Source organism: Pollicipes pollicipes, unplaced genomic scaffold, assembly GCF_011947565.3.
Source record: "Pollicipes pollicipes isolate AB1234 unplaced genomic scaffold, Ppol_2.1 Scaffold_5724;HRSCAF=6776_pilon_pilon_pilon, whole genome shotgun sequence".
Taxonomy (NCBI): Eukaryota; Metazoa; Arthropoda; class Thecostraca; order Pollicipedomorpha; family Pollicipedidae; genus Pollicipes; species Pollicipes pollicipes.
Window position 1 is genome coordinate 13,865,327 of NW_023596746.1, and position 22,962 is coordinate 13,888,288.

The 22,962-nt window shown below is 52.4% G+C and overlaps 1 protein-coding gene across 1 annotated transcript in view; it reads left to right on the forward strand.

Annotated features, from left to right (window-relative positions):
* LOC119102695 (H(+)/Cl(-) exchange transporter 7) overlaps positions 1 to 22,962 on the forward strand; it is a 46,563-nt gene that overhangs the window by 13,083 nt on the left and 10,518 nt on the right. Inside the window, exons 13-20 of the mRNA XM_037226153.1 lie at positions 665 to 755; positions 1,386 to 1,555; positions 1,953 to 2,132; positions 2,268 to 2,357; positions 2,788 to 2,904; positions 3,242 to 3,493; positions 4,479 to 4,643; positions 5,114 to 5,229. Of these exons, the coding sequence (XP_037082048.1) occupies positions 665 to 755; positions 1,386 to 1,555; positions 1,953 to 2,132; positions 2,268 to 2,357; positions 2,788 to 2,904; positions 3,242 to 3,493; positions 4,479 to 4,643; positions 5,114 to 5,229 (1,181 nt within the window). The remainder of the gene's footprint in view (positions 1 to 664; positions 756 to 1,385; positions 1,556 to 1,952; positions 2,133 to 2,267; positions 2,358 to 2,787; positions 2,905 to 3,241; positions 3,494 to 4,478; positions 4,644 to 5,113; positions 5,230 to 22,962) is intronic.

A 22,962-nucleotide genomic window follows, 5' to 3' on the forward strand; every position in this document is an offset into this window, starting at 1 on the left:
CGTTTGGCGGCAGCTTATCGAGGCAGAACGCTAAACGGTACGGCATGCGCGAGGTGGGAGACCCCTACAACCGACGACACTGCTGTAAGGAGCAGTCTCGTCAGCTAGGGGCTCTCCTTCCGTGCTCTGACTGGCTTGCGCGCGCCATGCCGTCTGACTAGCTGGCACGCTGCAGTGGCCCGAGACCCATTCTTCATAAGCCATTGGAAGCTCAGTCCTTAAAGACTGGGCTTCTGCCGCCAGCCACATTTGAATTTGACTTTTCGGTCGAGAGGCGAGGCAACTGCCTTCCTTTACAGGCAGGTCGTCGATGCTGGCATGATAACGCGTAGCAACAGTTGATGCGCTTGTGATGGTCTTGCATGTCCGGCCAGCGGGCAGGTCTCGATCTCATGTGGAAAGTGGGATGGGTAATGACGTATCCAATTTCAGATCATACGCCAACAACTGCTGTTGGAATAATATTCAAGTGCGTCATTCCTGCGCGCTTTACATCTCCATGGGATGGGGTGCGCTGATTCGACTTGTGTCCACATTTGTGACCAAAGGCGTTCCCCATTGGCGTGTATCTGTGACGCGCCGCCTCGGTTGGCGGAGCCTGTGTCGTAAGTCATTGAAGAGCTATGCCCGGGGTCCGTGGTGGACAGCCTTCTGTGGCCGGCAGTGTCGCCTGACGCCGGACGTGCTGGGCATGACGGACCTGCTGCTGCAGACGCCCGAGGCCAGCCTGCGCAGCCTGCTCCACTGCAAGCCCGGTGAGCGAGCCGGCCGCTGCCGCCAGCGCTGCCACCGCCGGCAGCGCCCTCTGTGGTGCCGGCACGGACGGCTCGCTAGGTGGGCGACGCGCCGGCGGCGGGGACGCCACGCAGTGTGTCGTGTCAGTTAAACGGGAAAGAGCTTTATGCTTGTTAGCGACGGTTGGGATGGCTGGCAGCCTTGCCTTTTCTGCACTTCGTATTTGACCTTTCGGGCTGTTAACACTAACGCTCCCCATTAGTTCGTATTCGCCATATGTAATGATAGAAATAAACACGTCTCTGGTAGACGCCCAGAGTCATGATTCTTAAGGCTTTGTATTTTCAAAGAAGTTTTAGAGGAGAAAAGGAACTTCAAGACACACTGTTTTGTCTCGAAGCTGAACATTGGATGTTGCCAGATGTTTTCCATGCGCGTGGCGAAGACGTCGCACGTGCAGTGGGATAGCAAGACGTGCCGTTGACGTCCCCCGCCCCTCCGGGGTGCGATAGCCCAGTAGTCAGCACATTGGACTCCTACGTGGGGTCCCGGGTTCGAATCCCGGTTGTGCCATGGCTCCTGCGCGCTGTTATGACCAGCGCAGTCGCTGGCGCTCCAAATGAAAAAAATCACTGCCGTCCTCGCCGCAGGCACCTACCACGTGCTGCCGATGGGCCTGTTCGCCGTTTACTACTACGTGTTCACGCTGTGGACGTACGGCCTGCCGGTGCCCAGCGGCGTGTTCATCCCGTCGCTGGTGGCGGGCGCCGCCTTCGGCCGCTTCTTCGCCGTCCTCCTGTTGACCTACCTGCCGGAGGCGGTGCGTGATGGCCGCTGGTGCGCCGCGGCCGGCGGCTCTTCTCGCGCCGCCTGCGTCTTCTGATGCGGGGTGCTGATGTCCGTAGGAGTCGGCTGCCGGAAGGTCGCGAGCCGTTCATAGGTTGGACGTCATTAAGAACAGTGCTGGACGTTGCGATCATTTTGCGATGCTCGGTTCCAGCGCGGAATGCTTTACTAAGCTCACGATTTCAGCGGGTTTACTGAATCGCTGGGCTGCCCTGCCAGCACTCTGTTTCATGCCGTCAGACGCAGGCAGAGCCCACACACACGCCGCGCGCGCGAGCGGGACGGACACGCCGCGAGCGTAGAGGACTGGTACAGGGCTGTGCTGACCCGGGCGTTGGCGACTTGACGTGATCGTGACCGGCCGGGCGCAGGATTGGGTGGACCCGGGCAAGTTTGCCCTGTTCGGCGCGGCAGCCATGCTGGGAGGTGTGGTGAGGATGGCCATCTCGCTCACCTTCATCATCGTGGAGGCGGCCGGCGTCATCAGCTTCGGGCCCGTGCTCATGTTCGTCCTCATCATCTCCAAATACGTCGCCGACTGTTTTAATGAGGTGAGCGCCACAGCCGATCGTGGTCTGAAGCCGTGACCGCCCATTCTGACATCGTGAGACTAATCGGAATATCCACTGCGTTGATGCTGCACGGGATCCCGTGGACCTCTGACGGCTGACGGCGGCCCGTTTCAGAGTCTGTACGACGCGCATATCGAGCTGGACGGCATCCCGCTGCTGAGCTGGCGGCCGCCACCCGAGAGCGAGCACGTGCTCGTCACAGACGTGAGTGTGGCGGGCTGCAGGGAGTGTCCCGGTCTGTCCGGGCTCGGCCGCTCGGTCCCCGGTCCGAAGGACGTGTCCCGGTCTGTCCGGGGTCGGCCGCTCGGTCTCCAGACCGAAGGACGTGTCTTGGCCTGTCCGGGGTCGGCCGGAACCTTGCCGCATATGTTCCAAACACTGTACGAGTCCTGCTGAGCTGCATTATCATGGGACGGTGCGCCGTTCTCCTGGTGCGCGAGCACACTGGCCCTCAGGAGGGCTTCCAGGCGGTATCTGAATCCGCCACCATCACGCTGACCCATGGTCAGTGGTCGGGCTGCAGCGGCTGCCGGCGCCGACTGTGTGTGCGTAGTGTGCTCTGACGGAGGTCAGGCTCCGCACGGTCTGCGGCGGCCGCCGGCGCTGGATTCTCACTCTGTGCGCCGGCTGCCAGGTGATGGCCGCCCCCGTCCGCTGCGTGCACACCTGCGAGACGGCCGGCGCCATCTACGATCTGCTCGACTCGTGCGCGCACAACGGCTTCCCGGTGGTGGACCCGCCGGCGCCCGGTGTGAGTGAACGGGACACGACGAAGGGGGGCGCCGGAGCGAGCTGAGTATGGTCAGCGCCCGATCCCCGGTCCGGCCAGGCCTAGCGAGGCGTCGCTGCCCAGCACCGGCTCCAGCAGGCGGACTCTGGGCTGGGGGAGGGGAATGCTGGGCATTGGCCTGTTGTGACCTGTAGGCTACAAAAGTTGCTCTCTTGTGTTAACCTGCAGGGTGAACACGGACGCCATGTCATTCATCAGGGTGCATGTTGCCGGCGGTCATTGGGCTGCTCAACGTCCTATCCATGCTTCACTTGGCGTAGCAGACTGCGGTGAAATGTGCCGTGTGCCGCTCCGGCAGGAGGAGAGCGACGAGGCGCCGCCGCCGCTGGAGCCGTGCCACTCCGACTGCTCGGACCAGGAGGCGAGCCCGGCGCCGGAGCGGGCGGCGCGCGCCGTGCACGGGCGCTGCGCCCACCACGGCCGGTACCGCGGCCTCATCCTGCGCTCCCAGCTCGTCGAGATCCTCAAGCACAAGGTGTACCTGGAAGAGGTGCGCAGCAGGGGCGCCGTGCTCTACAACGAAGATTACCCGCGCTATCCGTCGCACACGGTGAGGGGCTCTGGTGGTCTGTCCGGCTCCTAGCGTTCGCCGGCGCCGCGTCTGTCTGACGTAGAGACCAGTCGGCCCACCCGGACCAGGTCGGAGAGGTGAGGGAGTTGGAGCCGTCTGGGTTACGACGTGGAGGGTAGGCACTCATGGCGGGTGTCATGGGGTCTTGTCTCGCGTATCATCTCTGATGGATGTAAAGCCATGGAAGGTTTCTTGGCACCTGGGCTATGTCAAAGAGATGGAATATCTCCAAGCTCGAGTTTATCCACTATGCCCGTTATAGGAACTGACTATTTGAGTGTTATACTATGATGATACTGCTAAATTGGGCGTGCGTTGTTAGACCGATTGTTTGCACACTGTATGTGATTATAAGGTACATTGGACGGACTTCGGTCATATTAAGGAAATGAGGTCGAAAAGATACGCATAGCTCGCTTCGTCGCTTATTCTGGACCAGGGTCGTGCAAGATTCAGAAATAATTACCTTTACGACCTCGGGACCAAATAGGAAACAAAGGACGATGCGTATCTCACATGCATCGTAATCTAAACGCAAGTTATGTTGGAACACTATACACCAAGTGCCATTAGCGTGTAGGCTTCTCTATCCAAGGTTCGAATTATGAAACCGGCTAAAGTTGAAACAGTCAACGGCTAAAGCCCAAATTTGACTGAGGCGTGAGTAGCCCCAGAGCAGAATGTGTGACCTAGGCCGCGGGGTCAAGGCGGAAGATTTCTATTTCTCTAGTGTTAGGCTATCCTCTTCATTGGAGTGAGGTGGCAATGCTGTTGGCCACAGCGGCTACCTGCGTCGTGGAAGGGCAGTGGCAGGCCGGCGCGGAGGAGTGGCAGTGGTAGGCTTCTCGTCAGGAGGTACACCTGTCGGCCGGTGTGCACCGGTACTGACGCTGCCGCTATCCCGTCGGGAGGTACGCCTGTCGGCCGGTGTGTGTCGGTGCTAACGCTGCCGCTGTCCCGTCAGGAGGTACACCTGTCGGCTGACGAGCGGCGCATGCACGTCGACCTGGCGCACTACATGAACCCCGGCTGCACGGTGGTGCTGCAGTCGGCTAACCTGCCGCGCGTCTACGCGGTGTTTCGCGCCCAGCTGCTCCGCCACATGGTGGTGGTGAACAACTCGAACCAGGTGACCAGCAGGAGCGGCCGGCCGGTGGGCCGGTTGTGCGGAGCGGAGCCAGCTGTGCGGCCGGCCGAGGCGGCTGATGCGCAGTGGGCGGGGGGGGGGGGGGGGCGGAAAGTAACACTCCGACAGTGGCGATTGTGTGGAGCCTTCGCTGGTCTGGGGTGCACCGCTGTCATGAAAACGTGCTCTAGCATGTGACACGGTCCAGTGTCGGAAGGATCGTTAGTGATCACGATGGTCACAGTGAGGATCATTCATGAGGTCCCAGATGACCGTGAACTTAAACATCATCCCGCACGGGTGCAGGGCGTGCGTTTACAGGCGCATTTGGACGTGCACGGGAGCACTCCAGCGCACGCCACACCCGCGCGCGCTCTTCGGTGATCTGGTGGTCACCTTACCGCGTGTGTTGCCCCGGCGGCCGCCGGGAAGTCCGACTGCGCCGCTGACTCGAACTCTGCCCTATGCGGCAGGTGATCGGCATGGTGACGCGTAAGGACCTGGCCCGCTACCGCGCCGGCGGTCCCATCTGGCGGCGCGCCGTGCACCGGCTGCCGGTGAGGCGGCCCCGACCGCCGGCCACCGCCGCCCAGCCGCTCTTCGGCGTCTGCCGCCACCTGCTGGCCGAGCGGCTGGAGGCGCGCGCCCGGCACCGGCTCGGCCTGGAGGCCGCCGCGCCGCCGCCGCCGCCGGCGCCGGCCGTCTTCCAGGTGGGCGGCGGCGTGCTGGGAGCGGGCGCCGCCGCCGCGGCGTCGCCGGACGGAGCGGAGGCGGCGGCGGCCGGTGGTGACCAGGCCATCGCCATGCCGTCGGACGGGGAGCTCACATCGGACGGGGAGGAGCGCGGTGCCGCGGCCGGCTCCGCCGCGCTGGTGTAGCGCGGGAGCGGGCCAGAGACGGAGCCCCGGCACACCGCACGGCGGGCCTGGCCGTACAGAGCGAGACCGCTGAACGGGTTACGTGACCGGCCGCAGAGCGCTGGCCGCCGCGTCAGGCGGTAGGTGGTATTGCGTGTCACGGCGTCTCGGCTTGGCGGGGATCCGCTCAGCGGTGAGGCTGTCGACGCTGCGCCCGAACCCAAATCGGGGTGTGTTTGTCCAATGACGGGACGACCACCCATGGAATTGGTCACCTTGTACTGCGTCCGGAGATGTCCCACTTCGGACGGCATGAGTCACGTGTCATCTGCGGCATGAACGGCGCGGTCGTGAGGTACAGCAACGTGTTTGGCGGACGTCTTGTCACGGACCAAGCCATTAACGTAGTCGCGCCGTTTGTGTAAAGGTGCACGGACACGTGCCATGAAGCTGCTGTGCCGTCTACCGCGTCATGCCAGCATGGCGTGTTCGCTGGCGTTTTAAAGAGCTCGACCGTGTGCGGGCGGCCTGATTGGGCAGTGTCACCAGTGCACGTTAAAGCGGTGAGCCCCAGCCAGCGTTTGTCAGAGTTCCTGTGAGTATTCATGCGGCGAGCGAACACGACAGTTGTGTGTTCTAGCTTAGCGTCATTATCAGCTTTTATCCCATACTTTATGTATACTGAGCCTTATCTTAGGGTTGTAGTCCGTTTGAAATGACCGTGGTTTAAGTGGCCAAGGCTGCACTGCAAACGTTAAAGCTGCTTAGATGTGAAGCTGCGTAGCGATTTTAGTGATTAGTAGCAGTGACTCCAGCTGCAGACCTGTAATCCTCAGTGCTAAGCCTAGCGGCGCTCATTTATTTCGCTCCAGTGGGTATATTTGCAGCTGTCGCTGCCGTGTGACAGAACTAGCGGCAGTGCGATATGGGCAGAAATCCCACCGTATTTACTCGTTTTATGAACGTCGTGTTTGCGCCAACTCCGGTCAGGTAATTTGTGTCGACCTGACGCCTCGGTGCACTGTTACGGCCACCATTCGCCTCTGCTCTGCGTGTAACTCGTCTTTCAATTATCTTGCGAGTGTGGTGTCCGTAGCCAGGTGCTCGAGTTTGGGTTCTGTGGCCATGCCCTCTGGCTGCCGTCCCTTTGAACGTGGCCCTGCTGAGCAGCCGCGTGGAGCTGTGGCCCGCGTCCTGCTGTGGACGGCCCTGTAGGGCGGCCGTGGGGGGCTGTGGCCCGCGTCCTGCCGTGGACGGCCCTGCTGAGCAGCCGCGTGGAGCTGTGGCCCGCGTCCTGCTGTGGACGGCCCTGTAGGGCGGCCGTGGGGGGCTGTGGCCCGCGTCCTGCCGTGGACGGCCCTGTAGGGCGGCCGTGGGGGGCTGTGGCCCGCGTCCTGCTGTGGACGGCCCTGTAGGGCGGCCGTGGGGGGGCTGTGGCCCGCGTCCTGCTGCGGACGGCCCTGCAGGGCGGCCGTGGGGGGCTGTGGCCCGCGTCCTGCCGTGGACGGCCCTGTAGGGCGGCCGTGGGGGGGCTGTGGCCCGCGTCCTGCTGTGGACGGCCCTGTAGGGCGGCCGTGGGGGGCTGTGGCCCGCGTCCTGCTGTGGACGGCCCTGTAGGGCGGCCGTGGGGGGCTGTGGCCCGCGTCCTGCTGTGGACGGCCCTGCTGGGCGGCGGTATGGAGCTGTGGCCCACGTCCTGCTGTGGGCGGCCCTATAGGGGGCCGCGTGGAGCTGTGGCCCGCGTCCCGCTATGGACGGCCCTGCTGTGGACGGCCCTGCTGGGCGACGGTATGGAGCTGTGGCCCCCGTCCTGCTGTGGGCGGCCGTGTGGAGCTGTGGCCCCCGTCCTCCTGTGGACAGCCCTACTGGGCGGCGGTATGGAGCTGTGGCCCACGTCCTGCTGTGGGCGGCCCTATAGGGGGCCGCGTGGAGCTGTGGCCCGCGTCCTGCTGGGGACGACCCTGCTGGGCGGCCGTGTGGAGCTGTGGCCCCCGTCCTGCTGTAGGCGGCCCTGTAGGGCGGCCGTGTGGAGCTGTGGCTCGTCCTGCTGGGGACGGCCCGGTAGGGCGGCCGTGTGGAGCTGTGGCTCGTCCTGCTGGGGACGGCCCGGTAGGGCGGAGCCAGCCCAGAGGTCATCAGCCTGTTGAATGGCTGGTCAAGCGGGTTTTGAAACTGTATTATGCGAAACGGATTCCAAAGTGATAATGTACCTCACAGCATGTAATCGTAATAAACAGCGTAACCTTAAGCAATTGTTCCATTCTGCAAACATAGATAGTACGTGACTCATACTGCTGAAGTCTCATTGGCTGCTGCTGCGGGTACTTCATACGTTAGCTTGTGTCAACGCATGGCCGTTTTTCTATGAGCGCGGTGCGCACTCATTGTTGACGGCACTTAGGGACGTCTCTAAAACAGTACGGAGTCGGGCGAGCTGGCTTCCCTTCTCTCTCGGTGACCAGGCTTCATGGGGGTGTCATCCACTCCTATCAAGAACGAAAATTAAAAATAATGCTTCACTCATCAGCATGCAAGATTGAGCTCTTAGTGGTGAGTTTGAGTTGAAGGCCGTATCGGCGTCGAGGCCATTTTACACATACTCGAAAGCAGCCGTCTATATGTGTAGTCTTAGGCTACAAATGTGTTGGCAGCTTTTATTAAGCAGTTCCACTGGTGTTCTTTCAATGGGCCAAATGTAAATAATAGCAAAATCAATGTGAATGCGGATGTACTGATAATTTCGCTACAGCGGCTACGGTCAATCAGCCGCCGAGGGGGGGGGGGGGGGTTGACTGACGAAAAACACTCGCCTTTCCGCTTCCGAGCGTCGGCACGACACGAAGACAGGTCCTGCCGGCAATCGGCCCCCACATCTGCACACTGATACGGTGGAGTGTTGAGTAAAACGAGCATGCGGATGATCCAACCAAAGGACTGCCAGTTACCAAGCTCTAGCTTGATCTCTCTGAATGGGTGACCGGGCTGATGCGCTGCCGATAGTATTGAAGCCGGGGTCATGGGTGCAGCCGAGTCACAGTCTGTAGTGTTATAGCCCTTAAAGGTGGACTGATATATGTTGCAACGGCTGAAGATGACGGGGAAGTTTCGGCCACCTTACATGTTTATAAATGCGCCAGTTTCCTATTCCAACTTAAGCGTCGTGCAGCGTCGTGCAGGGACTTCGCGCTGGTAGCTTGTCTGATGGCCAGATGATAACTGATGACACACTGATGACAAACTGTTGGCGAACTTTAGTCCTTTGCTCAGTAACCTCAGGGCTGATTCCGGCCAGGTATGCAGGTGTTGACGCATTATTGACACGCTAAGAGATGGTGTTTTCTGCCTCTTGACTCCACAAAAATAAGGTCTCCGCGCTTTTGACTCATATAGCTTCTGCAGTTGCTCGTGTGAGCGGCAATTGGAAGTGCGCGATTCTTTTCAGGGTGCGTCAACGTAATTTTTTAGGAATCAACCATGATGTAAGGATGGAACCGATTGCAGATGATATGTAGTTCTACAAGCTTCTCTTGTGAGAGATCTCATATGACCGGGCATATCGTATATTATATTGTACCATATGCCTTTCGACACTGGATGACGTGATTTGGACTTACACTGGATTGGTTGTTCAACACCGGGATTCTCGCGGAGTTCAGGACAGACATCGGTAAGGCTGCGAATCTTCTACAGCACGTAGGAGTGTTGCACTGTTCATGGGTCCTTCAACATGTTTTTAAAAAAAATGATGGGGTTGTAGCGGTATCAGACACCTTATTCGGGCTAAGATCCCCAAGGCGTCATTCATAAGTGTGTCAATGATGCGTCAACACGCACCTCTGCCCTATTGTATCAAACTGCTCCTCCCGACTGAAATTAACCCCACTTCCAAAGCCATCTTAGTCCCATTCCACAGCCTGTGCCCAAAACTAAGAAGTGCAACCCCCAACCCACTCATACTACCCCCCAAAGCTCCCTTCAGGCGCGATGTTGTCATGTGTCGCGATGATGGCCCATGTTGTCGCGATGTTGTAGATGTGTCATCACCGTACACTTATATTCCGGCGTAGCATTGCTAACGGGTTTGGGGCTGACCCACGTGCGCCGCTCTTTCAATGGAACATGAGCGCGCAATGCTATCGAATTAGGGCACTGCGCTCCGACTTGTGACACGGCGATGCTTGAGAATGACGTTTTATCCTTTGTTTTTATAATGACGCGTCTAAGTGAAGTCAGCGAGTCGATTTATCAGCGAAAGCGAAAATCAGACCTGTCTTAGGTCTGTTTGAGCTGGTAGTGTAATCCAACCACGCTTACAGCGGCATCGAGCAGCTGCAGCTAGTCGATCGACGTGCGCAGCAAAGTCCACCCATGGTCGCTAAGAGTTGTCAAGGAGTCAGTGAGCAGGACAGGGGGCGGGGGAGGGGATAGCCGCTACGCCTACAGCAGACCCGACCCTGTCTTCAGCAATGTCACCTGTCGACCGGTCCGAAATGTCAGTGTTGCGTGGTGCAAATCACGCGACCTGTTATACTGGCGTAGGGGGGCGCCGCTGTTTGTTAAAATGATTGGGAAAGAGAGTTCAGGGTCCGACAACACAACCTCCATGAAAGTTTGTGATATTTACAGGACTTAGCCCGTTTTATTTTGGTGAGTGGTGACTTCCTCTTTTTGTCTGTCAATTAGCATTTATCAAGCAGTCATATATTTCAGTAGCATGATGACTATGGCCACACAATGACGCCAGGTAAAAAAGGAAGTATGATAGTAATCTGTGGAAGCAAAAATCTTGGACGCGAACTAATGCTGGAAGACACAAATCAACACAGGAGTTCGGCCCCATAAATAATACAAATCGACACCCCCGCACTTCCCATTGCTCTCACCAAACGTATGTACACCACTACGTTACCTTATTTTACGCTGGTGATTGGGGTTAGAGGAATTCGATTTACCAAAGAGTCGTATCTGAACTCAGTGCGCAGAACGCTGCGGCGTACTCACGTTATTCTTACGGCAATGTCTTCCTGACAGCAGGCTTCCCTCTGCCCTCTAACAATCCTGTCGAGCTTTGCCTTTGGGCTAGGCCCCGCATGAAGCGAAATCGCGGTGGAAGCAACTGCGGCGCCCCAATGCGGCGGTGTCAGCGTTACGGTCGAAGGGAAGCGCACAGCTGACAATATTTTCGTCGTTCCGGATTTGTTGTATTCGAAAAGCAGCGTTTGAACGGAAAGTTTTACCCTCGTTGCGCAATACGCGAAACAAGACCAGAAAGCGATTGTCGTGATCCCACCCGTACTCTTAATGCTACTGCACTACATCGCATGTGAAACCGGAAGCTTGTTTTTGCTCACCAAATCCGCCTATTACGATGGGAACAAGCAAACGAGCTTCCTACCTTTTCTCGAAACAATGGAAACATTCTAATTCCAACAGCTAGTCTCTGAATACAAGCAAACCCTTAACAACTGGCCCGCTGTCATTTTTACGCTTTGTCCTAGATTCAACGCTTGACCAAAACGCTACCACCATGGAAGTACAGATGTTATGTACAAGTAATCGCAGCGTCCACTTTAAGATCAAAATTTGCAGAATTATTACAGCGCAAAGAGAAAACTTCTGGTAAAAAGAAAGATACTTGACAGATTGCGCGGCAACGTCACGCGTTTAGTTTAAAAAAGGCTTTCGGTCGACCAATTCAGGCGACACTTGTCAAGTCATCACAGCCTTAGGGGAGCCTCGGAGGACAACTGAGGTCCTTATCATGGAAACAAGATCCTCGCTGTAATGAAATGGAGCAAAGGAAAGGCTGCCGATTATTCACTTCTAACATTTCTGGAACGAGATTAAAAGTGTGGCCCAAAGATCAGCCTTTGAAAAAGTTCAACACTAGTCATTTGTGCTATTTAGGCTTCGACTCACAACGCCCAAAATCAGGCGCAAATCGCCCAAGCTCAACTTGCATTCTTTGCACGTTGCGGGATGAATAACCATGAACAAAATTCATACCAAATGTGTACCAAGTTTCCTTGCAGCACAGATCAAACAGAAAGGTTTGGCTAGAGATGACACAGCATTCATTTAAAACGGCTGGTGAACAGTAGGGCGTCATAAAGGTAAGCATGGTATTAAAGTAGTCCAGATAAACGGTAGGTGAGCAGTGTCATTTAATTAAGCAGTGTGTTAGAGAGATTTGGGCAATTACGGCACTTTTGAAGGCAGGCGGAAAATTGAAATAATCAGTTTTTGCAGCAAATGCTACTTACTATCAATTACGCAAATTAGGCACTCACCGTGCGTCTTACTTTTGTGCGTATTTACGTATGCGGAAAGCCTTTAAACTGTTTTTGTCCTGCCTCATTACTTTGTAACCTACGCAAGATACAATTCATTGTGATGCCATTGAAAAGGTTGGCAAATGGCGGTCAATAACTGCGGCAAAAGCTGATTATAAATATCATCAATGAGCACTGTCAGTGGCTGATCACCTCAATCCTGTTGCCATGCTTTTAAGTTTCCAACTAAACAGCAGATAAGTACGACATGGTTTGCCACATACAGAAATGCGAACCTCTACCAGCACAAGATGCCATATACAGCATCATTGCGATAAAACGGTCCATTTCAATCGGAAATAAGAAGGCGACCGCAAAAAGAGGCATTTTTGATAGCCACCCCTCCCAAGAAAAAAAGGTCATTTGTTAAGGGGATTTCAGCGTAACAGAGGTATTTTCTAAAATAACCCGATCCCAAGAAGGGGCACAGGCCGGTCGCATGCGCCAATACATTCATGACAAAATCGTTGTCTATGTCGAGCAAACTTACGGCGCTGCAGACGCTCAGGGGAGATGAATAGTATGACACATGGAGAAGGCATAAAACCGACCAATAACACCACACTTCGAGCCAATCGGGGAGGACGTTTTGCCCTTGTCTTAGGATTAAAAGCCGCATTGCCAGAAGTCAGAGCATAAAGACAGCTGCGCAATTACGCTGTTTAAGTTCAATTTCCACGCAGGTGTAGTTATAAGACTGCTCTTCAGCCTCCTGGATTCCCCGCTGCCCAAATGTACCAGCGACAGCCAGGGGCGTGTCCAGGATTTCTTCAAGGGGGCCGCGCAACATTGCGGCGCGCCTAGAGTTTAGGATGCTCTCCCTAAAAAATTATCGTATTCTGGCTATTTAATTTTAATATTATTATATATGCTATTAGGAGCCCATCTTACTGTACGTGGTCTTAGATAACTAGGCGTGCTACGTATGCGCATGCATGGAGCTTGCTCATTTTCTTCAGATGGAAAACTGCTCTGAATTTGGCTGCCAAATACCACTCAAATCGGGCACGACCTTGATTTCTAGCTTATTTACGTCTAGCTGGTTAGTCGATATGATTAGCTGATGGTTGATTACAAATGCAGAGTTTTTTCTTCGACTATTGTAGAAGAGTAAAACATGTCCTGGAATTCAAAGTGCACTAAAAACGCAATGCACAGGTATCATAATTTTACACAAGTGTCACAAATGTAATAAACAACCGACATGACATGCACGACGTCGGCGGCGCATAAAATAACGCTCGACAATTACGCGTAAAAATTCGTCGGCGCATACCCGACTGCTGCTCTAAGGTTAAGGCGTCAAGTGGAATCGTCATCATGTCATCTTTGACGTGAGTACATGAAGTAATTCAGTCAGGCCCGTACACACGAGCAGGTGAAACGCCCTGGCGCTCGCAAGCACGCGTGGGGCCTTCGACAACGTAATAATACTCATCTGACTGTATCGGAATAGCCCACGACCAATGTGGAGGACACAGGGGTGACCAAAAGTGCCCCGGCCGATTCACGCCCGGGTTAGGTGGTGGCGGTGGCATAACGGTCAGGGTGCTCGATTCTGGACTTATCGGTCTGGGGTTCGGGCCTCGGCTAGGCAGCCACCGCGCTACACATGATGCGTTATATAGCCACCCGTCTCGAATTGCTCCTGTCAATTGATGGAACGTCGATCCGTACTAATTATTGTAAAGACTTAGGTCCTCGTCAACGGCGTAGGCCCTCCTATGATATGGAAACCCCCTAGACCCATGAGGACGGCACCTGAGCGATCGAGGGTGCTGCGGCTAGCTAGCAAAGGGGCTTAAGTCAAGAGCGTGGAGTCCTCAGAACAAGCGAGAAGAACATTTGACTGACACCGATATGGCGGGACCCATGAACGTTCGGGAGTACCCCGACAGGCTAACGTACAGGGCCCGGCCAGAGCACAGGACTCTCTGAGCAAGGAGAAATAACCCAAGGTCAGTGTACATTAATTAATGTCCTGTGCGATCAAGAGTGCCCGGACAGATTAACAGAAAGGGTTCTGATAGGAGTGATGGGTCCTCCGCAAATGAGCCAAAGGGAAAGAGCCCTAGGTCAATGCAGAGGACCCCTGGTCATCAATTGCCTTGGTGTGTTTCGTTACATGGGCCCTAGCAACAGCACATGACCCTCCAAGCAAGCGGAAAAAATTGATACCAGTATGAAAGGCCCCTGAGCAACCGAGTGCATCCCGGCATACATGGCAACAGCAATAGCGCTTAGGGCCTTTCGGGTGAATGTGAAGAATCCGTGGAAGGATTAAGGAAGAATCCGTGGAAGGCCGTTGACTGATAAAGAATGCCCAAGCATGTTAGCAGATAGTAGAACCTTTCTATGGTAGGACCTTACAGGGCCCGGCCAGAGCAAGGCAAGGCAATATCATTCCCTGCAGTTCACAGCTATGCCCAGTAACTTGTGCGGACTATTGACGATGTCCAGTAACTACGCGCCACCGTTTTTGAAGGCGCTCATAAATGTACGTCACTCATGACGTCATCAATGTGTCACAAGAATTTCGCCTCTCATTGATCGGCACACTTTTTTAAGGGTCAATATGAATATGACCATAGACTTATTCGTGTCTGGAGCACGGCAGCACGAATCCCTGGATGAACGGACAACAGCTGGCTTTCTATCAGCTGAATGAGTTTAAGGGGACTGTTCTGCATTCTAAAACATTGAAGCAAGCATCTGACCCCATAAAACAAACTCACCAATAACTATTCGTATGCTTTTAGTGGAAAAGACTGTCCTAGACAGCAAAATTTCTCTATTCGGTACATATGCTCCTCAATGCGTCATTGATTGATTGCGTCGTGGAACGACTGTATGACGCTGAGGTGCTGCGAAACGAGCTGTGCGAACTTGTCACCCTAGCACTCACTTTTAGTGATTCAGTCTCCCGAACGATGGCCATGGCGGTGTTGGAGGTGTTTGCTGAACCAAATATCGGTGTGTGCTCGTTTTTAGGCCCTTTTTCGTGGTGCTCTGGCATATAAACCCGAGAGCTGAAGGTATTTACTTGCATTCACGGTTATGACGCTTTTCTTAGGGTATTCGTCAGGAGTTTATTTTCACACCAAAATGGTTCACACAAAAGCAAGTGCAAACGGCTGATGAGCCATGAGGGGAAAACGTGGAAGTAGCGACCTAAAAACGTTTTAGGAAACGTCCTAAAAATCGTGCCATGTTATGGGAAACAGGGAAATGAGACGACGACGATCATCTTGCATTTTCGTATAGTCTGGGGCTAAAAGACAATTCAAACAATCGTTTGTTGTTGTTGATTGGAGTTTTAGGGCGCGTCGACTACTGTCATGGTCATTTTGCGCCCATAACAGCCCAATGACTAGCTTCGGAGTGTGACTATGAAATGACTAGAAAATACGTATTATTCAGAAATATAGACGGCTGAGTTGTACCAGGAGCGCGTCATTGATACGAAATTTTTGGCAGCCTAAAAACTTCCTACACGCGGTATCAACTATTCAGGCAGGCGTATATAAAGTGCAGAACTTAACATGCGATACAAACCTGAGGGTATGTTCGATATATGGTGACCTGTCACATAGTAAATCGGAGAGCGCCAGGGACGGCGCCGCCGGGCCAAAGTACCTCAGACGCTCGACGCGTAGTGTGGGGCAGCATACGAGCACATGTTCCACTGTGAGCGTGGTGTTGCAGTGGCGACATCGCGGTAGTTCGTCGTGACATAGTAAGTGTCGATGTGTAGCATAAGTATGCACATCTAATAATCGCTCTTGGCGATAAGTCCAAAACTAAACGATGGAGAGTTCCTAACGCCAGTAGCACTAGCATGCCCCGGCTTGTTGGTCCCCGGCTTGTTGTCTTGCGGTGCGGGGATCCCTCAGTACTATTTGGGACACGTTGTGATTGATTTACTCAGTAGCAACGACCATTTTAGCAGCGGGATCGGAATCAAGGCATTAAACCGGGATCAGGGATCACTAGCTTCAGTCTCAATCGAGCCAATGATTCACAGCACCAACGCAAAAACGCAAACCGAACCTAACAACAAGCAGCCGGCCGGCAGTGGGCGGGTTTGACATCGCGGCAAAAGGCCGCACCTGGGAATTGACAGCCCGACACATGCACTTTCGTAGAAATCGGGTGACCTGGACAAAGCCCAGTCACGCCCTCCGTCCGCCATTGGCAGAGCCCGGGTGTTCGGCCAGTCGGCCCATCGGTGCTCCCAGGTACGGCACACGGGGGAGTGTCGAGAGCCCAGGCGCAATCGGCACTTGGCTCTGTGCTCGATGTTGCCACGTGGTTGGCGCGTGTAAACAACGTTTGTGTTATGGAACGTTCGTGTGACAGCACTCACCCGTAGTTTTTCAATCTCCCGAGAGGTGGCCGGGGTTGTGCCGAATGTGTGCTGAACCAAATATTGTTAAGTGCTTGGGCTTTCCCCTTTGAAGTGTTTTTTTTTGTACATTTATCGGTGAGTTGAAAGGGAGTGTTCCCCATTTTCGCCGGATTTTGAACTGAAAACGTCATCTTGAAGACTTTTTGGTGCTGTTCGCGTTCCTGCCTTATTAAGACCCATACCCCCCTCTAGTTTCTGAGCGGCACGCCCGCTAAAATAGGGAAATGTATATCGGGGAAGGGATTTCAAAGTCACCTTGGTATTTATGACGTCATAATTACGTTATTGAACTCCTGCCAAAAGTCATGTGGCGATCAAGGCCAAAAACAAAAATATAGTGTCGGGGCGTTCACATTTGGTGTTCGTGAGCGTGGTTTCCAGATATAACGGCCGTCAACTGGCTCCCAAGCAATGTTGTGAAGGTACGATGACGTGCTCAAACCACGAGGCATTGATGAGCACATTTGCTAAAGAGAGCATTGTGCTGTTTAGAGCGGTCTTTTTCACTTAAAGTGTATAACAATAGTTTTAAGTTAGCTTGCTTCATTGCACATGATGGTTACTTCAGTATCTTCAAATCCCGTAAGTTGTTCAGTGCATTAGCAAAGAACGTTATTCACATAGATAAGACAGTAGTATTAGCCTTATTCATCGGAGAAAAACCAGGACAATGGAGATACAGTTGGGCTGTAACGATATGCACCCAACTATATTTCCATTCTCCTGGTTTTTCTCCCAGGAATAAGGCTAAAAGTACCATCTTATCTTCATATCCTCTTAAAAGTGCTACAAATAAATGCTTATCTACACCACACAATAGCCGCCGCACCCGCCTTATTTATTTTAATATTTTCCATAACGCAACACTGAATTCCTATATCACCGTGAAAAGATATTTCGCAATCACTCTGAATGTGGTACTAACAAAAGATACCTTTTAAGTTTTATCCACCTAATACACACACACACACACACACACACACACACACACACACACACACACACACAACACACACACACACCACACCACACACACACACACACACACACACACACACAACACACACACACACACACACACACACACACCACACACACACCACACACACACCACACACACACACCACACACACACACACACACACACACACACACACACCCACACACACACACACACACACACCACACACACACACACACACACCACACACACACATATATATATATATATATATATATATATATATATATATATACATATATATATATATACATATACGTATATGTATATATGAATATACATGTGTGTATACCTTATTGATGCATCGCAAAATCAATAACCGGCTTAAAGAAGTAGGCACATATCTTCAAATGGGCAGATTATTCCTTTCATTCCTGCTGACCAGGTAGCACTATGTAATGAGGTGAGGTGCAGAGCAAGGGAAAAACAGCGCGATCACCTTTGCATATGTCACATCAAGCCTTATTTTCTGCACTGAAAGGTGGGGGAACAGCGCTTAAACCTCTTAGTCAAAATTTATATTGCCGGAGAATGAGGATGAGAAATGAGCGCCATTTTGAAGGTTGAATACTTAATTCAGGTCTACGAGGAGATAGATGTTTATGGAGGCGGATGAGGAAATAGCATGGGCTACATCAGTAATGCGTAATGACTGTATTTGGTCTCACAGATTGGGTGCTATTGGTACCATACGTGGTCAAAATGTCCAACAAACGTGGAACACTGCCTGCATTTGTCTGTAAGTATGAAATCGGCACGGCCAGACGCTGGATATGTTTTCATGACCCATTGCTTGGACTTCCAACAATTCTGAGTCCGCTCCAGAATTAGCCTGATCATCTGTAGCTGCATTCACACTCGGATGGAATGAGTGCTCGCTCTGTCGTTCTCCCCTGGTGTGATAGTTTGTGCACGTCGTTTCAGCCAGTTAACTCTGCAGCCGTCACCAGGTGTTATGGAGTACTGAGAAGGCCTGGCTGATGTTTGGCTATCAACCATGAATCCGTCACAACCCTAATACTTTCCTGGCGATTGCTGGGATTCGAACCAGGATCTTCGCCATTGCGAGTCCAGTGCTCTTCGGACTGAACTGATCGGTAGGGACAATCGCCTGGTGCTCTGCCTTGATCATATTTGTATTCTGGATATTTGGTCATTTTGCCGCAGAACTGGATGTCATAGTAAATTGATGTCTGCAAATGGCTTACTGATGGGGTTGTCAACCAATGTCATGTGTGCTACCTCCTTGATCTTCCTGGCTTTCCAGTGCTGCTCGCTGTCGACGATGGTTACTTTATCCCATGCCGAAGATTTCTTCATCCCACGTGATCGCCGTCTGACCACGTGTGCCCTGCCGCACCAGACCCCAGAGTCTGGCGATGGTGAAGAGTTACAGGAGGGTTACCTCTCTGTGCTCTTTCAACCTGACCGACAAAGGCGGACTTGCCGCCACATTGTAGGACCTGTTACAGCTGCATGGTATGTTGCATACGCAGCTCAAGTTTAAGCGGGGAGACAAGTCGCCCTCTGTCGGTGAAAGCGGGGAGACAAGTCGCCCTCTGTCGGTGAAAGCGGGAGACAAGTCGCCCTCTGTCGGTGAAAGCGGGGAGACAAGTCGCCCTCTGTCGGTGAAAGCGGGGAGACAAGTCGCCCTCTGTCGGTGAACCACACTGGAAGAGCACAGAATGACAACCATCCTGTGAAAGACTCAGAGGTTTGGTTCGGCTGAGCGAGCGTGATCGAACGACAATCACCGACCAGCATGGGATGAAGTGACCATTGGTGACAGCGAGCAACCCTGGAAAGCCTGGAAGATCAAGGAGGCTACACACATGACGTTGGTTGATAATCCCATCAGTGAGCCGAAAACAAACCTACCAAGTTTTATGCTTTTACCATCATGCTATTATGCCCTAACGCTGAAAGATTGTCCTCCCTAGTTATCTCAACCAGTAGCGCACTAGACTCGCGAAAAAGACTCTTTTCGAATCCCAGCAATGCCAATCAGAGCATTCGGGCTGTGATGCATGCATGACTGATATGTATCGCTGCAGCGGGATGCGTGCGCTTTGCAACATTGTCTGCAATTTTTGTGCAAGTTTGCAACATTTTTTTATTTGGTTCTTTGAGGCTTTCGGACCTTGTGAGGAGAATGCAAGAGGTCCTAAGGCTCTATGACGCTTCGTTTTGGTGTAAATCACTCTTGCCATCTTCTGCAATTTTTTGCAACAGTTTGGAAATTTCACTCCCTTCTTGAATGCTTAGCGAGAACACCGAGGGTGGTTTTGAAGTGATATCGTGATTTATTAAGCAGTAAACCTCTCGTGAAGCATTCTGTAACTCTTGCGACATTTTCCAAAATCCTCTTGCAAGAGCTTTCGTGCCTTGAAAGAACATTGAAAGTACTTTGACGACACTCCCCTTCATTTGGTGCTAAGAATGCCTTCATATGTCCAGGCAGCCTGGCCGTCTTGCAAAGAAAACTGCGCTCAGTTATGTGCTGCACTCCGCGTTCCTTCCAAACCATATGCAAGTGTGAGGCTGGCCAAGTATGTGAGAGACACATAGGTACTTCACTGTTTGGGACGGAGGGTGGGGTTGAGGTTAGGGGCATCATGATACCGAGAGGAGTCCGTGGAATGGTTCTTCCCCTGCCCCACCTGTTTGGCAACCCGTAGGCCTCGAGCGCACTTTCGAGCTTTCCGCCTTCTCCCCGAGCCTGTCTTCGGTTTCGACATAAGCTGGCTTTAGATGCAATTTTAATTCGTCCATCCCTACCCTATGCTGCCGTTGCTTCAGCTGGTCCTTATGATCGATCAACTTACATGCAATCCCATGCATCACCCCGCCCCCTTGTGTCTTTGGCTTATCCCCGATAACCTTACAACATTAAGAGAATGTTTGTTTCTTTCAAGAGCAGGCACTTCAAAAGCCAGCTGGAATGGCCGCTACACATCGACATTAACGTTCAATAATTTGTGACGTTGGCTGATCAACGTGCTTCCCATTTATACATCACTCCCGAATTTCGTCATCATTACGTTGCGCTCAAATCCAAGTTATAATGTGCGTTGGCAACAGGAAAGTTGTGCCTGGTTTGATAAAGCCCAATTCATAATTTTCAGGGTAACTGACAAGACGCACACGTCCGCTGACGTGTGTGTCGAACCCTATGATGTCACGCCACGTGACGTTGAGAGGTTGTCATGCCCACGCAAAAACTCTCAAGTAATTAAATGCTGCATTTAACTGATAACGTGATTAGGTCATGAGCAATCGGTGCAAAATAATCCACAGATACCAGACAAAACGGATTCTGGCCGGCCTGGCTTTGAACGCACGACCCTTAAAGTTGGGACCCGGCGTATTACGGCCTTCGCCACAGAACCCAAAAAGGTGCCGATTATGTCATTGCAGGGATGCCATCTTGATTCGTGCTTATCGTATAGTGGTCGTCGACAAGATAATGCACTTAAAGGCCTCGGGCACCATTCCTGAGCTCATCTCTCTCCAAATCGGCAATAACGTGCAAATATTAGTAAAGATGCTCCCATCTGTAATGCCCAATATTTAATCTTCATTGGATTCCTTTTAGTATAGAAGTTAGCCATCCTCTTCCTCAGCACGGAAATGGAGATGTATATGAAGGAATGTGGAAATACATGATGCCGTTCTGTATATGTGAAGCCACTTATGCGGGCCAGTATGCTCCATTGCTAAATCATTCTTTGTCTTTCTGTGAGGGCGGTGTTTTGTTTTCGTTTGAGTCCATCACCGGGCAATCCTTCATATTAAATAAACTGCTCATTGTGCGTTAACGTTGGTATATTTTGCAATCGCCACCGCTGCGGACGGGTTCCACGGCATTAAGCCATCTTTTAGGGGCTATTTCAATCTTGCTCCCAGTCCACCTGACCGAAGTTTGGTTTGTTTATTTTGTGACCATCGACAGGCAAACATGTGATATCTGATCAGATTGCTGACATGAACAAAGCAAACTTGAACGATATGACCGGCCGGTTGAGTCAGCTGTTCCTTCTTATTGGCCTGGTTTGTGTGGACGTAAACTTGCTCATTATGTCGGCCACACTTGATTCAACACAGCACGTGACTTATGGCATCCCTCAGCATCTGCCCCTCACGTGATGACCTGCTTCTGGACAAGTAAAGCTCAGGTTGTCGTGCAGTGTTAGGCGATTGCTTCATCAATAGTCAGGAGCTCAGGCATAGTTGTTCTTCATCTGCACGCCGCACTTGACGCTTCGATAAGTCCAAGTAACTCTTAGCAGGAGTGAGCTCGCAGCTGAAATGCTTCAGAATAATTGAATTGTTTGTACTGAACGAGCCACACAGCGAAGAACTGAAAAATTCACGTCGCTGCGTTCATGCCGCGTTTGACGTCCTGCCATATGCTCGTTAATTAAATTACTTAAGTACTGAAACGGAATTCCAGATGAATAATCAACTTGCCTTCAGCATAGGCATGGAAGTAAGCTCTTTCTCCATGAAGTGCGTTTAGAACCAATCGAACCTGTTGGCTTGAAATGCGCAATGAATCAGTTAGGCTAGAGACAAATAATCAGAAAATTCATCCCCATACTGATAAAGCCTAGGTACTGAATCACAGGCAGTCCTATCTGATCCCAGCTTTCGGTGACATATAATTTGTTGCGGTGCACGCTATTTTCCATCAAATCTATATTAAAAACGGTGCACATTGCAAGCAAACAACTGCATGTTTTATCCAAATCAACGGCGCCCATAAGTCATCACAACGTATGCTTTTGCCGAAATTAGTGACAGATGATATAAGAACAGTGTGCAACATTCGTCATTTCTCTCACCCAGTTACATCAATAGCTATGCGTATCGCAATTAACCGGCTTCGTGTGAAATAAAATAAGTCTGTCAATCTTGACCCTAGTTTTCCGCAAGCCTTTGGCCAGTCATCCGGTTAATGGAGATTCGAAGTACATGTTTTACAGCAGATTTACGTCAAGGACTGCGTGCGCTGCGAATAAATAATACGTTCCAACTAGCTAAGTCCATGTTCAAACCTAATATTGTGTGGATGCTCGCGCAGGCTTCTAATTTACTGACGCATCTTATCCCGATCTAATTACATGAGATGATTACGGTTCGTTTGCGCCCGTCCATTACTCGCTTGGATTCGTGCCTCCTATCTTAAGACCAACACTTGTTCATGAGCCTAATGCATTAAAATCTAATCCCCATTCACACATCTACGTACACGGCGCTCGTCTACACTCACGCAATATACCTCCCGCCCGCGATAGTCCCAATGGAAAACCCTACATGCAATGCGACCCGTTTCAGTTTCGCACCTCTGCTTATTCCTATTATAACCTGGCAACCCCAGCCCTCTAACGCGTGCCCATCCTGCCCCGAAACGTTCCACTAATTGGTCCTTTAAGTAGCGCCACGCGCCGGGCTCATAATCATGCAGACTGTGCTACAGGAGAAGAAGGCGTGCGTCGGGAGAGGGAAGGAGAGGGGAGGCATAGTATTAGGATGCGGACGAGGAAGAGCAGACTTTTTCTGTTCACGTTTTCTGTTCTTCGACCTACATTTTGATGCTTATTGACTGTGAAGGGTCGGACGCCGCTGCCCGTTGCGGGCCAACAGGAGTCCGCTGGTCAGGCCTCCGTCGAGCTGCTCTCTTGCAAGAAAGCCTTGGCGAAGG